General features: G+C 35.8%; 2 protein-coding genes across 2 annotated transcripts in view; one reads left to right on the forward strand and one right to left on the reverse strand.

The window, feature by feature from the left end:
- Positions 1–14,293, reverse strand: part of LOC113496590 (CCR4-NOT transcription complex subunit 6) — a 131,801-nt gene that overhangs the window by 31,113 nt on the left and 86,395 nt on the right. The gene's annotated exons all lie outside the window — the stretch shown is intronic.
- Positions 12,119–13,805, forward strand: LOC113496593. The gene is made up of 3 exons (XM_026875864.1): positions 12,119–12,725; positions 12,799–12,893; positions 13,241–13,805. Exons 1-3 carry the CDS (start codon positions 12,473–12,475, stop codon positions 13,703–13,705), a joined length of 813 nt encoding a protein of 270 aa, XP_026731665.1. The 5' UTR covers positions 12,119–12,472; the 3' UTR covers positions 13,706–13,805.

Consider the following 14,293-nt stretch of genomic DNA (forward strand, 5'->3'; position numbering starts at 1 on the left):
TTTATATTGCCTTAGGCGTACTTAAACCTTAATTGGGATCGTTTTTGCGGACAAATAACCAATTTAGCATCATGATGGTCGTCTCTCGTTGAGTTATTTTATATCAAGTAAACGGAGGTGTTACAAACAGAGCACGAATGAAATTACTTAACACGTAGCGACGATAATCACATACAAATGGAACATTGTCGCGAGTACAGTTGACAAAATGCAATTTGTTGCAACACGATCTACATTTAATTCATATTCATGGGGTATTATACAAACAAGTTGAACGTTAAGAGCACGCGCCTGAAAATGATAGCGTTCGTAGAAGCAGTGCTTGTAGCGGCTATTACGACACATTTCATAGTCGCTTTCGACAATACAATGTCTAATGTAAAACAGAGTGATTCTGAATTGTCTTGGAAGATTGTTCCATCTGCAAGATTGCTGTTGTTAGGAAACAAAAATTATATATATTGTTCTGCGAAGTGTTTTGAATGTGCAAATAATAAACATACAAATTGTTGGAGGGGTTTTTGGATAAGTACTTAAGAAATATTGGCTTTATAAAGATTTTTCGACCGCTTTTTATTTGAGTTTCAATATGAATTCATTTTCAAATAAGTATGTTTATATTTTGAAATAACATGTCTTGTCGGTTAGATTGGACTGTAAAACAGTTGAGATTAAAGCTATTTCCGATGCAACCATTACAGATGGTAAAATATTATCCATTTCGCCACACTTCATCGCTACGAAGGATGGTTTACTGTTATGGAGGTCGCATCGCAACGCATCGATTGCGGTACAATTACATGACTCGACACTGCGATAATTTACAGTCATTATTTCGCACTATACATATTTATGTGTCACTTACATTCCGAAAGTATTTGTGATGATTTGAGACAAGTCTGGGCGTATTTTGATAGGAAACACCGCAATAACAATTAATCGCTGTCAGGGCCCGGATACAGAATTCTCAGAAAACAAAGATAGATGTGTGTAATGGGTAAATTCAGAGTAATCTTGTAACAAGTAAGTTAATGATAGAAGTTGACGTAATAATAATCATTCACTTGTAATATAGGTAGTGTTAGAATTGAAAAAAAAGTATATGCTACGAAAAATTAAGATTATGTGGTACAGCAGGAAAACCTAAAACAATCCATTGATACCAACGATAATACCAAGATTTACCTTTATTCAACCGTCACATTTATAGTAAAGTCAGTAAACACAATCACATAAACAAAAAACGCATACCACAACATATTAAACAAAAAGATTGTAATCATAATTGTTATAATTAGAAACATTAGTTTGATGCGGGTGTTTGTAGGCGGGGGCTTCGTCAAAAGGATGATAAACATGTTTTTATATACGCGGCTACGGTACTGGGTGAATACATTAATGTATGTGCAGCTATGTTGAGGCTGGTTGTACGTCGGCGTCGGTACGGAAACAACGGTCAAGCAACACGCTCTAAATACATTATTCGCGAGGCTCGTTACACTTTTTCATCTCCTCTCGTTAAAGTATAAAGTCGTGACTGTTTTATAATTTAAATGCGATAAAGAAAGTTGGCTGCATTAAGTTTGATTCAATTTATTGACCTATGAACTGTGAGAAGGTACTTTTGAACAATACGGGTCGAAGAGAACTTCGAGGTTAACTTATAAGTATACCTAATTATACATATTGATATATCAATGCGTGGAAGAAATGTGTTATGAAATCAATTTTCAATTTGCACGGAAAACAATAGGTACAATGAGATGCCTACGCTTTAATAGATGGTTATAAATATGGGATGTAATTTTATAGGTCTATAAATCAGTAAAGTACTAATAATATGCATTAATACTTTATAGTTTCAATAATAATAGCAAGGTGTTAGCAAAATTACTGTTGATTGTGATTTAAATAACGTACCTAATCAGTAACGTATTAACTATATAAAAATTCAAATACCTACTTAATATAAGTAAAAGTTCGGATAATCTAATAAGTATTAATCAATTTCTGAACATTTCTGAAAACTGTAATATATGGTTGGTTTTACGGACAGTACTCCCAGTTGCGGTACGCGGGCGCATTCGCCTCACTTTCACACTTTCACTGGGGCGACGCCCCCGCGAGCGCACGCGCGCCGCACCAACAATGCGACTTAACATTGCAAAACTGATTATTTAACATATGTCAACGAAAAATACATAACTGGACGAAGATATTTCACGCATTCTAATAACACTTTATCCTTGTTCAAGTTATCGGTATGTTAAACGTTTTTTTAAACGTCGCGTAGATCGATGATATTGATAATCTGAATCACGACTTTTCCCATAACAAGAGTGAAAAAATCTATAATCCAATTAAGATAACTGCAGATTGATATTTGGAGATGGTCTTAAAACGCGCAGGAAATAAATATTGCGACCAAATTGTTCACTTATTACTAGTTGAAATAACAGTACGTGCTCGTGATGGCCGAGATAAGTATCATTTTGAATTACACAAAAACAACGAGTTCGACAAAAGGTACGAGCCGGGAGTAGACAATAAGGTTTACAGTGAATGGGACCATTGAGCAATCAACGGTAAAAATAAGGCGAGTAACGAAATGAAGAGCAGATTGAACGATAACGAGTCATCAGAAATTAATTTTAATCCTTTGTCTTGAGCACATTAAAACTGCATCCTGCTAAGCGTTGCAATTTGCGTGGCATTTGCGTTTTGAAATGAACCGTATCATTATTTAATTGAGTGCAACATTTACTCAATAAAATGGTTTGTACAGATAGCATAAGAAGAGATGCACGTGGCTCGAATATTACAGATAACCGCGATGTATTCAAGTGAACGTCGAATCACGGCGTGTCTGAATCATACCCCCCATCTGTAAGTAACCTTGTTTAGTTCGAAGGCTTTGTGTACCTATTTATTTTTACTACAAGTTGGCTGCGGTCGGCTGGTGCGGCGTTGCTTCAAGGCCCACTTGTCCCTTCAGTTCTGAATACGGACCCAGTTCACCTCCAAAGATACAAGTTTTTCGATGAACTACAGTAGCTTTTTAAGGCACGACAAAAAAAAGACCGTCTTATAAGGAAGAGAGCGCAATGAGAGGTTCTCAGAGTTAAGCTCAGATAACTGCAATTTGAGAGTGGGGTTCATGTGATTTATTCTCATGTAAGTTCGTAAGTAGAGATGTAATCTTTCTTCAGCAAGGTAGGTAATATAAACTAATGAAGTATCTAAACTGTGCCATCTAGATATCGACTAGGTGCCATAAAATGTGATAGGAACAAAAATTATTGTGAAAATAAGAAACGTTTTAGAAAGTATAGCTATTATATTATCTAAACTCGCTTACGCGCAGTAAACGCTTTCGTTGCACCTGAATTGAAATCGACTTTCAATTACGACGTAAATTGCTCTTGCCTCTTAGGCTTTTCGCTTCTCCGTATTTTATTTATAGTTTGCAATATAAAACAAACAATATTATTAAAATGACGACAAGTTAGAAATAATATCATTTTATATGCGCTCACTTGCTACGGCTTTCCAATTGATTTTTGCCGACCAACTACGTATGCATTGTATGTGTATTTCAGCTTTGGTAAAACCTTCCATAATTCTTTCCTCGAACTATAACCACCAGCCATTTCATTCTGCTTATCGATCCTTGCAGTTGGGAATGCAGCCACATGCTATTTTCCAGTAATACGTTCTTGTGGTGCAATACATAATTTGCAGTCCGTGTGTTAGAAAATACACGTACATTTCGATCTTAATTAGATGGTGCAAGATAAGTACATTATGCAAACAGGTCTTTTGTGTACAGCCGTGGCACAAGGACAATAGCGGTATGAATTGGTTAAATACAGATCATTGTGTTGGCACCGGCATCAAAAGGATCTCTTTGTATACGGAAAACAATAACACGCGTCTGTTTTAGACCACATGAATGCTAAACAGATGACTTTAATAAATAATCTTAATAGTTCATCGTGTAACAGAATTTCTAGTGTATACTATCGGATCTGACAGTTCTCATTTCAGTTTCTATTATAAGTTAGCTCGTATCAACATCCCGTTGGGCATTTGCTACAAAAACTGGATTGTTTTACAATAGTTTCGATATTTGTGGGAAATAGCTTTCGACGCTATTCTCGGGGCATGCAATAGCCTGAATTGTAACTGATTTGTCAAACATAAAATATTGATATTGCATAGTGGTTAATAGTTGTAGTGTGGAGTGAAATGGTTGCGTTAACATAGAGTAAATGGGGCTACATTTTGCTAAGGCACAAGTGACCCGAAAAGAGGTTCAAGTGGAAATCGTACAATAGACGACCCAAGTTATAACTAGGGAAAAAGCATCGTTGAACTTTGACCTTGTTAGGAACCTTTAAGTAGATCACAAAGTTTTAGAGCATAATTATTGTGACAGGACTTTAAATGTCAAAGACGAAAATAGGAATAGAAAAAAAAGAATGGTCTCATTTGAAAATTGGACGCGCTCGTTCACTTAATGGTTTAGCCGGACGATGCTAATTGCGTAAGAGGCGTACGTAACGAGGTCTTAATTGGAATGCGCCCCAATTAATGTGGACTACGTTCGTTCCAAGCGAGTCCATTTTGGAAATTGGAACGTATGTTTACGCGCTGGTTCCCGGGTGAACGGCCGCCGGTGAAAGTCGGGACGCAGATATGGGTCAGGTGGTCATTTACCCGCAGGTAACAGCCGATGTCGCATCTCTTTTATAAATACTTCACTAATGTCGTAAAATGGTGTCAAATTATAAAAGAATTCTCGTGTGAACCAGATCTGTTGCCAAGTTCTATAGCCAACTATTTGATTGAAATTGAATAATTTCGATAAAACGTGTTTAAATTCTGATGGATATAAATCGAATGTAAAACATAGATTTAACAAAAAACATTACCTGCTCGCTATGTTAGGTAAAACTATACCATTTCGCTTTATAGACCGTATCGGCTAGTGGCATGTATAACAGTACCGATACATATCACTATTTATTTTATTTTCTAAAATCGATGAATAGATGTAGCGGGCCAATCCTGCTTTAAACTATGTTGTTCGTCAACAACGTTATCAATGTAACACGGCAGCGGAACACGCTTCTTTACTGTTCTTTTCTAATTTAATAACGTTATAAACCATCAAAGAGACAGATGTCAATAATTTATTGCTCGTTTTAAACCAGTTGAGAAAGAACGATTAAGTCGGTGTTCTTAAATTTTGAGTGCAGCTCCAAGTTTGGTCCCATGCCGCGTCGTTAAAAGAATTGATTAACATAATAGTGATGGTAATTATTCTTTCTGTCCGTTTTTGGATCCGTCGACCATGAAGGTGTATGTATGGTAAGACCTTGGTGCAAGCTGTACCTACACGTAAAGCAACTAACGTTTTTATGTAACTTTCGATACTCGTGCCCATTATATGGGTTAATTCTGAGCTGAAAAACTACTACAATAATATCGATTACAAGCATTGCATCATTGGAAGAAAAACTTCAACAAAAACGAGAGCCTATTCCCGCATCAAGCTTCTAACTTGTTTGTTAGGGGCTCAAGGACAAGGCGTTCGACTTTCACCTCCCACGGTGCTACAAGAGAAAGCCCGCTTTTTCGAGCAAGTTTTTTTTTCATCCTATGACCCCTTTCACAGCACGAAGTACATACGACCCGACCGCCGTGAAGCGTCAAGGACATCAACAAAATAAAAGGAGTAAAACATGCAGCTGACAAAATTGAGTTATTGCAGTAGAGACGTGTTAAATTAAGCCAAGCTATGTAGTAAATGGTACCTTTGAATAGCGACTGATCACAGCGGATAGATAAAAAGCGGATTCCGCGTGAAGGATCGAAAGGACTTGAAACCACTCGTGCGTGCGGCAATCGCTGTAAATCTTGATAAGGATACATTGAATACATCGAATGATGTTTATCGATAGACGTGGTGTTTTAATGAGCGCTGATGACGGACGGTAAAAAATTTGGTCTCGAATTGGTACAAGCGAATCATTGTAGAACTAATTTATTCAAGGCCGTGAACAAGCGGAACCGCATTGAATATGTACGCTTCATTTGACCCGTTTATTTTAGTGCAGATTGCCACCGTATTTGGACGAAACAGCGATTTTATTACAGACATAACGCCTTCCTTATAGCAGTCACGTTATTATGAGTCAACTCTAGGGTCACCGTTTTATGAATTCTTATTATTTTAAGACTTTATTATTGTTTAACAATTTATGTTCTGTGCGTTCTTGAATAAAAAAGTACTTTATACATTTTTTCGTCTTTGCTAGCAAGCAGGTCAAGCGCAATGCAGTAGGTTTACTGAACTAAGTAAAATAAATATCGCTTAGCAAACAAAACAAAATTCGCAAAACGTAATAATATATTTCTCCAGCTAGAAGTTCCATAGTAGAACGGACGAGTGCCATATCGGCAGCGATCTCGGAATAGAAATGCAAATCTAGCATGCACCAACAAAGCAGAAAATATTTTTCAAGGAAAATCTAGAATATGGTAGGTAGGTAATGCAATTTCGGTGAATCTTTCCACGAATGGCATGGTAGGTTGAAATGAACAAACTGTACAATTTGTTGGAAAGTTAATAGTAACTTATCAAATGCTAGGGCGCCAGGAGTTAGAAAGCATACTTTAAACCACAACTGTTGAGAAATAATTCATTCTGTGTTTATAACCGACACGAAATGAAGTGATAAAGGAACACCAGTTTTACTGCTTCAAGCTGGAATTATCGATAATACTTGTATTGTACAGGTTTACCTGGTAGATCATAAATACCTACAGCATAATAAACACTTGGCTTAGAAATAAACAACAACAAAATACAATATATTTTGAATAACGTTCAAAGGAATGCCAGTTTTTTTGTATGCAAATTATAAAAAAAAAACAATAAACAACTACTTCAAAATACTGAGAAACACCGCTGACTCGTAGATTTATACAATGAAATAAAGTCGTTGGTGTATTATAAGAATGCTCAACGTAGCGATGATATAAAAAAGGGGCAGGTAATAGGTGATAATCGATAATAATAACATGGCGCCTCTTTATAAAGATAACTTATGTTTGTGTTGGGGCTTACCAAGAGGTCGTAACGTTGCACCAGCTTACCTGCAATAGAATAGAGATTATATCACAATAATGTTTTAATACAATGCATTGAGTTCACATTATAAAGAAGAAGAATAAATTCAGAACTAATTACGATATTTTTAAAATATCTCTTTTAGTAATTACGAATAGTTAAGCTTACTCCCGAAATTAGTTAGGTTCCGATTTTGATTCAGTCCCTAAATGGTTTTACAAAACCACAATCGAGTTTTAAAGACGTTGGTGTCTGCCGTTCGAGAGTGCTGCCACAAAAACAATTCAATTCAAATAGAAATCGATTCTATCAGGAGCAAACCTAAAGTGCAAGAACAAACATTGAACGTATCAGCCCTAGTGATACTGCGTGGGAATAATGAACTGGTATTATACTTAATTACTAAGATATTAATACTCTTTATAGTCTAGATGTAACTATAAGAAGTAAGCGACTCACGCTTCAATTGATTTATGTGTTGCAAAACCCTGGCGGTTATTGGTTTAGTGTGTCAAGTCACGATGTTAAGACCACTACTAAGAATAATATTATCAGATATCAAGATAATTAAATATTTTAGGATAAATAAAACTTAAATATAAAAACTGAGGGCCTACCTAAAAAGAACAACTCAAATGTATGGGAATGTCATATCTTTTCGATAAGTGACATCACTTTGACTTCTAAGTTTTATTGTCTAGGTTATCAGCCCTAGCGTTTGACCAAATCTAACATGTCCGTCGGTTTTCTCCCTTCTTTCCCATCATAACTAACACAAGATGTACATTGTTTGAATATCTATGGTTTTATCTTAGTTTAGTGTAAATATTAGATTCCTATCTAACACTGCGATTGTAGTAAAAAAGGCAAGCCTACGATATCTACATTAATGCTTACTTTACTGCCGGCGTTAACTGTAAACCGGGTCTTTTTACAAGATAATTAAATAAATATAGTATTTTAATAATAAAGATAGCTATTAAAAAGGAACCCTATATTAAGAGAAGAAATATAAATATGGTAATTAGTTGTAACGTTAACCAAAGATTGCTTCGCAAAGAATGTTTATTGTATTTTCTCAGTAGCTAAGTAAAAAGATTTGTTGGAATAACCGTGGTAATTGTTAAAATTTAGTATAGTTTCGAGCATGTATTCAAAGTTGTAGAAAACTATAATTCATAGTGGAGTCGGACATAACAATAACTTGGTCAACACCGACGTAAGCTTCCCGAAGAGTTTGGCTTAAATCAACGTCGCACAAGAATAATGGCAACCATTAACTTTCATCACTTCACACAAGCGCAAATCCCTCTTATACATAATGTATCGTACGTGTGTGCAAATGTATGGGTTCGTGTTTCTTGGATTGAATGTTACACGAATCTTGTGGACGACATTCGTACTAAATTAAGAAGAATTTCTCTATTTCAATTCAAATAATTAGCGTAAAATATATCAATGCACAAAACCAAAAAGCGGAGTTAAAATACTTCTATCTTTGAATGTGGATAAATACAGTTACTTAAATAATTATAGATTCCATTGGAGTATCCCCTTAGAACTAGGGGACCTACGCACGAGAAATGATTTAATATTACTATGACACACTACACTACACGCGGTTTTCTCTACTCAATTTGTGTGTGATGCTATGTGATACGTTTAGCTCATACTGATAGGCACAAGTACATGCATTCATCATTTATAGAACAGACCTACACGGTAGCGAATTCATAATATGTTGTTTATTGTTACTATCCGCATGCTTGATAGGACGTGGATGTCCGAATAGAGTTCAGATGTTTGAAATGAATATGAAAAGCCGATAGAAATACATAAAAACCGTATTTGAGAATTCCGTACCAATAGGTTAAAGAAGTTTTGTTGAATTTTATTACTTTTTGTTATAGCGGCAACAAAAATACGTCGTCGCCTGGTTAAAGACGGACTGACAGACAGCGGATCCTCAGTAACAGGTTACGGGTCCCTAAAGATGTAGCTTTTTAGATCAAATAAAGTAATTGGCTAGGTCGTAACTCTTATCTACAGAAAATGAAATGAATAACAGTGGTAATTCAAAAAATATTATTCCGTGAGTTCGTGAATTGAATATTCATGATGGCAAAACTATTTGCATGAGTAATTGATAGAAGTAAAACATTACTGTGACAGGTTAATCGTACTAATTGAACCGACATTATCTTAGACCAAGTAAACGTTGCGTGCACGCATAGCGTTAAATGGGTCTGTATTAACGGTATTATAATGTTTTACTTATCTCAGACGGGACACTGAAGATTTTTTTCAAATTAATTGACTTCTACAATGTAGGTAAAGCGATTAAGAAACGTCGCTATTTCATTAGCAGATCGATCACAAGCGGCCATTACCATAAATTATAAAGACTTTTATTGAATGTAAACAGACATCTGGTCGGGTTTATGTCGCCTCATTTCTCCTTTTAGGTATCATTCGAGGCTGCTTAGACTTAACAGATCGACTTGAAATTGGATGGCTTGTCCAAGTTTTACAGACTGCTTTGTTTTTAGGTTGCATAATAACTTATAAGGGATCTTGATCTCTTCTACCACCTGGCGACTATTTACTTTATTGAAGTCGGTGACACACAGAATTCTATAAACGACTAAAAGCCTAAAGCGTGTTATGTTTTTTTATGATAAAGACTGCATGGATAGCCGAGAGGTTGAGGTCACCACGCCAAACCACTGAGCGCGTACACAGTACTAACTTGGAAGAATAGCATTCTTTTACATTACGATAAGACTTTAACCCAGATAAACAGTGGTATTCCTAGCAAGCGTCTGTCTGGCCTACAAATATCGCAAATAGCCTACTTAGCACCAACAGCACAGCACCAATCTAATCATCGATCTCGGCTGACGGGAAGATAAGTGTAATGGATACCTACAGTCTGCTGCGGGTGGTCAGTACTTAGGGAGCCGCACCGCATAAATATACGATGTACAATTTAAATTCTTCACTTTTATTCAAGGTTTATTTTAAATAGGTAACTTTTTCTTCAGGAAAATTAATCGGTATGTTGTTGTCATGTTATTCCTTGAGGGACCAAAAATATGAAAACGACGCGAATTTGCAATTCGGTACTGAACAAGTGTGTAGAGTATTGTTCTTTTCCTATTTGTCATGTGGTCTCTTATTCTTTCACGTTTCTATGTTGTTAACCTGAGCGCAAGCTTTGACTGCATCACAGAACTACACGTTGTCTATTTTGTGTTTTTATGTAGGTATCAGTGTTGTAAAGATGGCCATGTTGTTTAGCAGATTTAAGTATAGAAATCAAATGCCTACATCTCACGCCGCTACAATACATCAAGCGTTCACATGCGTTTACATAATACGAGATTGCGGAGACATAACAACCTCATAGATAGTTACCGAGGTAGTCAACGACAGATATATCCTTCCAAGGAAAACGCACATGATATATTATAAAACACGCCGGTACGTTTATTGTTAGCTATTATCTTTCGTACATCTGTGTTCGACGCGTGTGAACGACAACATACGAGTGCATCGCATGACTAATCTGCCCTCTTAGCATTCACATAGCGAGCTGAACTTTACCGATAACATGAATCGCATACATCGCGGTACAAATGACAGACGAACAGCACAGCCGTTGCTGCATAAGAGAACTTGTATTCTCATATATCGAGACTACCATCTAACAATCAATCATATGGACATTACGTTCGCGTATTGGCATGCGGAGATATCCTAATAACAGACAGTTATATTGACTGCGAAGTGCATTTGAATACGGCAGCATTTCTAGAATTTAGAGCCACGATGTGACCTACACGGGGCAATGAAAGTGACGTTTTTATGAGCTGTAAAGGACTGACCTCACTTGACTTATCCTCCTACGCAGAGGACTTGTTGAGTTATTGTATTATTCTCAACACGATGCACGTGCTACTATATCAACGATAGTCTTCTTATGTACTTTGCAGTTTAAAAATGATTGCTTTTCTTGCGGTTTACTTATTTACTATTATATTTATAACTAGAGATGCGCCGAATAGTGGTTTCACCGAATAACCGAATGCCGAATACTATTCGGTTTTAAGTTTACCGAACCGAATATTCGGCCGAACTATTCGGTTCAAAATTTTATTGCCTCGCCGCGTAAACCTGTTTCTACATGTCCTTACTTGCCGCCCGCAAGATTAAACATTTAAAAAAATGTTATTTTTCAAGTTTTAACTGTTTAGTTTCAGAAATAAATATTACTAGCTTTTCGCCCGCGTCGAGGTCGGTTATATGGCGTTTCCAAGAGAACTCTTCAAAAGTCCGGGATAAAAACTATCCTATATTCTTTCTCAAGGTCAACTCTATCTCTGTACCAAATTTCATTAAAATCAGTTCAAAGGTTTAGACGTGAAAGCGTAACAGGCAGACAGACAGACAGTTACTTTCGCATTTATAATATTAGTAGGGAATGAGTAGGGATTATTATCTTGTTCTATGACTGAAATATTTTGTTTGGAGGTCTAAAAGTATAATTTATGATTAAAGCGTTTTTAAAATTAAAATAAATATTGACTAGAAAGTTGTAAGTACATGTTGCTGTTTAAGTGGTTAAAAATAAACACTGAGTTAAGTTTATTTGAATTCAACATTTTTTTTCATAGTATTTCGTAGACTTATATCAGAATAAGTTATATATTTTAGTTCTACATCGGGTAATGTGGCGGAGAAAAAAAGAACCGAATATATTCGGCACCAAACCGAATAATTCGGCCGAATACGAATAGTGGAAAAATTGCCGAATATGCCGAATACCGAATAGTTATTCGGCGCATCTCTATTTATAACATAAGTAAGTAAATAAATTAAATAATTTTTTTTTTATTTACATCCATAACAAAAAGTATTGATTACGTAATAAATAGACAATATCAATAGATATTATGTGTAACAACTACTATCAATAAAGCACATTAAACACCGAGCTGTGAACTGAACAACTACAATTGAACACAAATCCCACACATGTGCTGCGTTCCGTACACACACAAACGGCAGCTGCTACAGTAACGCAACAGAATGTTGACCGAACCCCTCGACATGTGACTAATGCGTGCAACAGAGATAAGCATAACGAATACGCTCACTCTTTGGCGCGAACGCGCATAGTTAGAAAGAGATGCTCATACTAAATGATTATGGTTACTGCAACGTGTCGCCGTCAGCGTCGCTTGGCGTGATCGCGTGTTCGCCGCCATTTTGTAAGTAGTGTAGCGTTTGTGCGAACCTGAGTCAACGCGTGTCCTGTTGCAAGTTTAAATTATGGCTACAGCTATTACAGACGAATGGACTGAACAAAAATGTTTACAACTAATACGAGACTACAGATCCAAGCCAGTTTTATGGGACCCAAAAAATCCGTCGTATTTTAATAAGAACAAGAAAACTGCGGCTTGGATAGAGATCGGCGAGGCTATCGGCGTTACACCGGAAAGATGCAAACACAAAATGATAGTTTTAATGTCGTCGTTTAGGAGAGAAAAGGCCAAAATTGTGAATAGCTTGAAAGAAAAAGGTAATTTATTTATTTTTCTATTTATTTAATTTTATTACTTTGTTTTATTTAAAAACTTTGTTTTTTTTTTAAGATCCTACTGCAGTGCACAAAAGTTCATGGTTTGCATTTAAAGATATGGCGTTCCTGATGGACAAAGAAACTGAACGAAAGCGACAAGCGCAATTGGTAAGTTATATTTTATTTATATCTTTAAACACAAATGTAAATAAAAACTACTGTTTTGTTAGGGAACGCCCCAAGTTACATCATTTAATGAGAAATCGATATAAAAAAAACTAGGGTGAATTTTGCTTATAAACTACTCGCCTCGGTTATTACCTACCCTTACCCCGAATATTTAAACGGTTTTTAACGGTGCGTTTTAATCACTTTTAATTCTCTGTTCAAATAATAAGCAGTCCACCCTTTAATTTGACACGTCACACATACATTGTGTACTCATGTTATGTTGAATGTACAAATAAAAGTTTTATTCATTTTATTTTATTATAAAATTATTCATTGTACCGTAGGAAATGGAAGAAGAGGATTACGAAGACTGTGTAGAAAAAATAAACAGATCGTTGCAAAGTCGCGATTCACCGGAACCGGCTAAAAGACGTCGATCGTCGACGTCAATAAGCCGTGCAGTGAAGCAAGAGTTCAACCAGATGGTGACACAGTCCATACGGGAAGACATCGTCACACCTCTACTCCCACCGCCCACGCAAACACCAGAAGAGAGAGACGAAGAAATCAAATCCTTTACCTCGTTCATAGGTAACAAAATGAAAAAGTACTCCGAGACTACGAAAAACGCTGTTCAACAAGCTATATGTGATATTATATTTAAGGCTGATCAGAATAATTACGAAACTGGCAGTTTTGACAAGTTTACTATTATAGACGATGAACCAGACCCATTAGACAAAAGCTTGTATAATTCGCGGTACAGCGCAGTGATTAAAGTACAAAGTGATTCGGATGACAGTAGTTAGTTTTAACATAATTATTTTACTGTATTTTAAGAGTTTGTACAAATATACTTGTCAATTACGTTTTATAACTATCGATAAATTAAACTCGACTTTCATACAAGCATTATTTTTTCTTTTTCCTTCATTATGCTTGTACATTTTTTGTGTCAAGCGACGTTAACATGCACCACACAGAATGGCAGAGTTGTGTTAAATTTATAGTGTGTGCTAGGGGCACAATGCGGTCAAGGATATCACGTACTAATGGGTAAGATTATTTTTACTAATAGACAGTTATTGTATTCTTTGCTACTAAATGATTTATAAAGAAACCGTATTTTATATTTAACTCCACATGAATTAGTAAAATAGTTATTCTTATTAAAAGTTAACAGGTGATTAATAATTCATAAACGCAGTACTTATTTACGACGTTATCCAAGTAATTCTGTATGCATTATAACGGATCTTAGACAAGTAATATATCATTGATAGATAATCTAGTAATCATCAATAATAACATTAATTGATAAAGTTAAATATGCGTTAGATCGGTTTCAATGGAACTATTAGAATAAAACACAATGGTATCTTGTATTAGAATAGATG

Source organism: Trichoplusia ni, chromosome 8 (genome assembly GCF_003590095.1).
Source record: "Trichoplusia ni isolate ovarian cell line Hi5 chromosome 8, tn1, whole genome shotgun sequence".
NCBI classification, from domain to species: domain Eukaryota; kingdom Metazoa; phylum Arthropoda; class Insecta; order Lepidoptera; family Noctuidae; genus Trichoplusia; species Trichoplusia ni.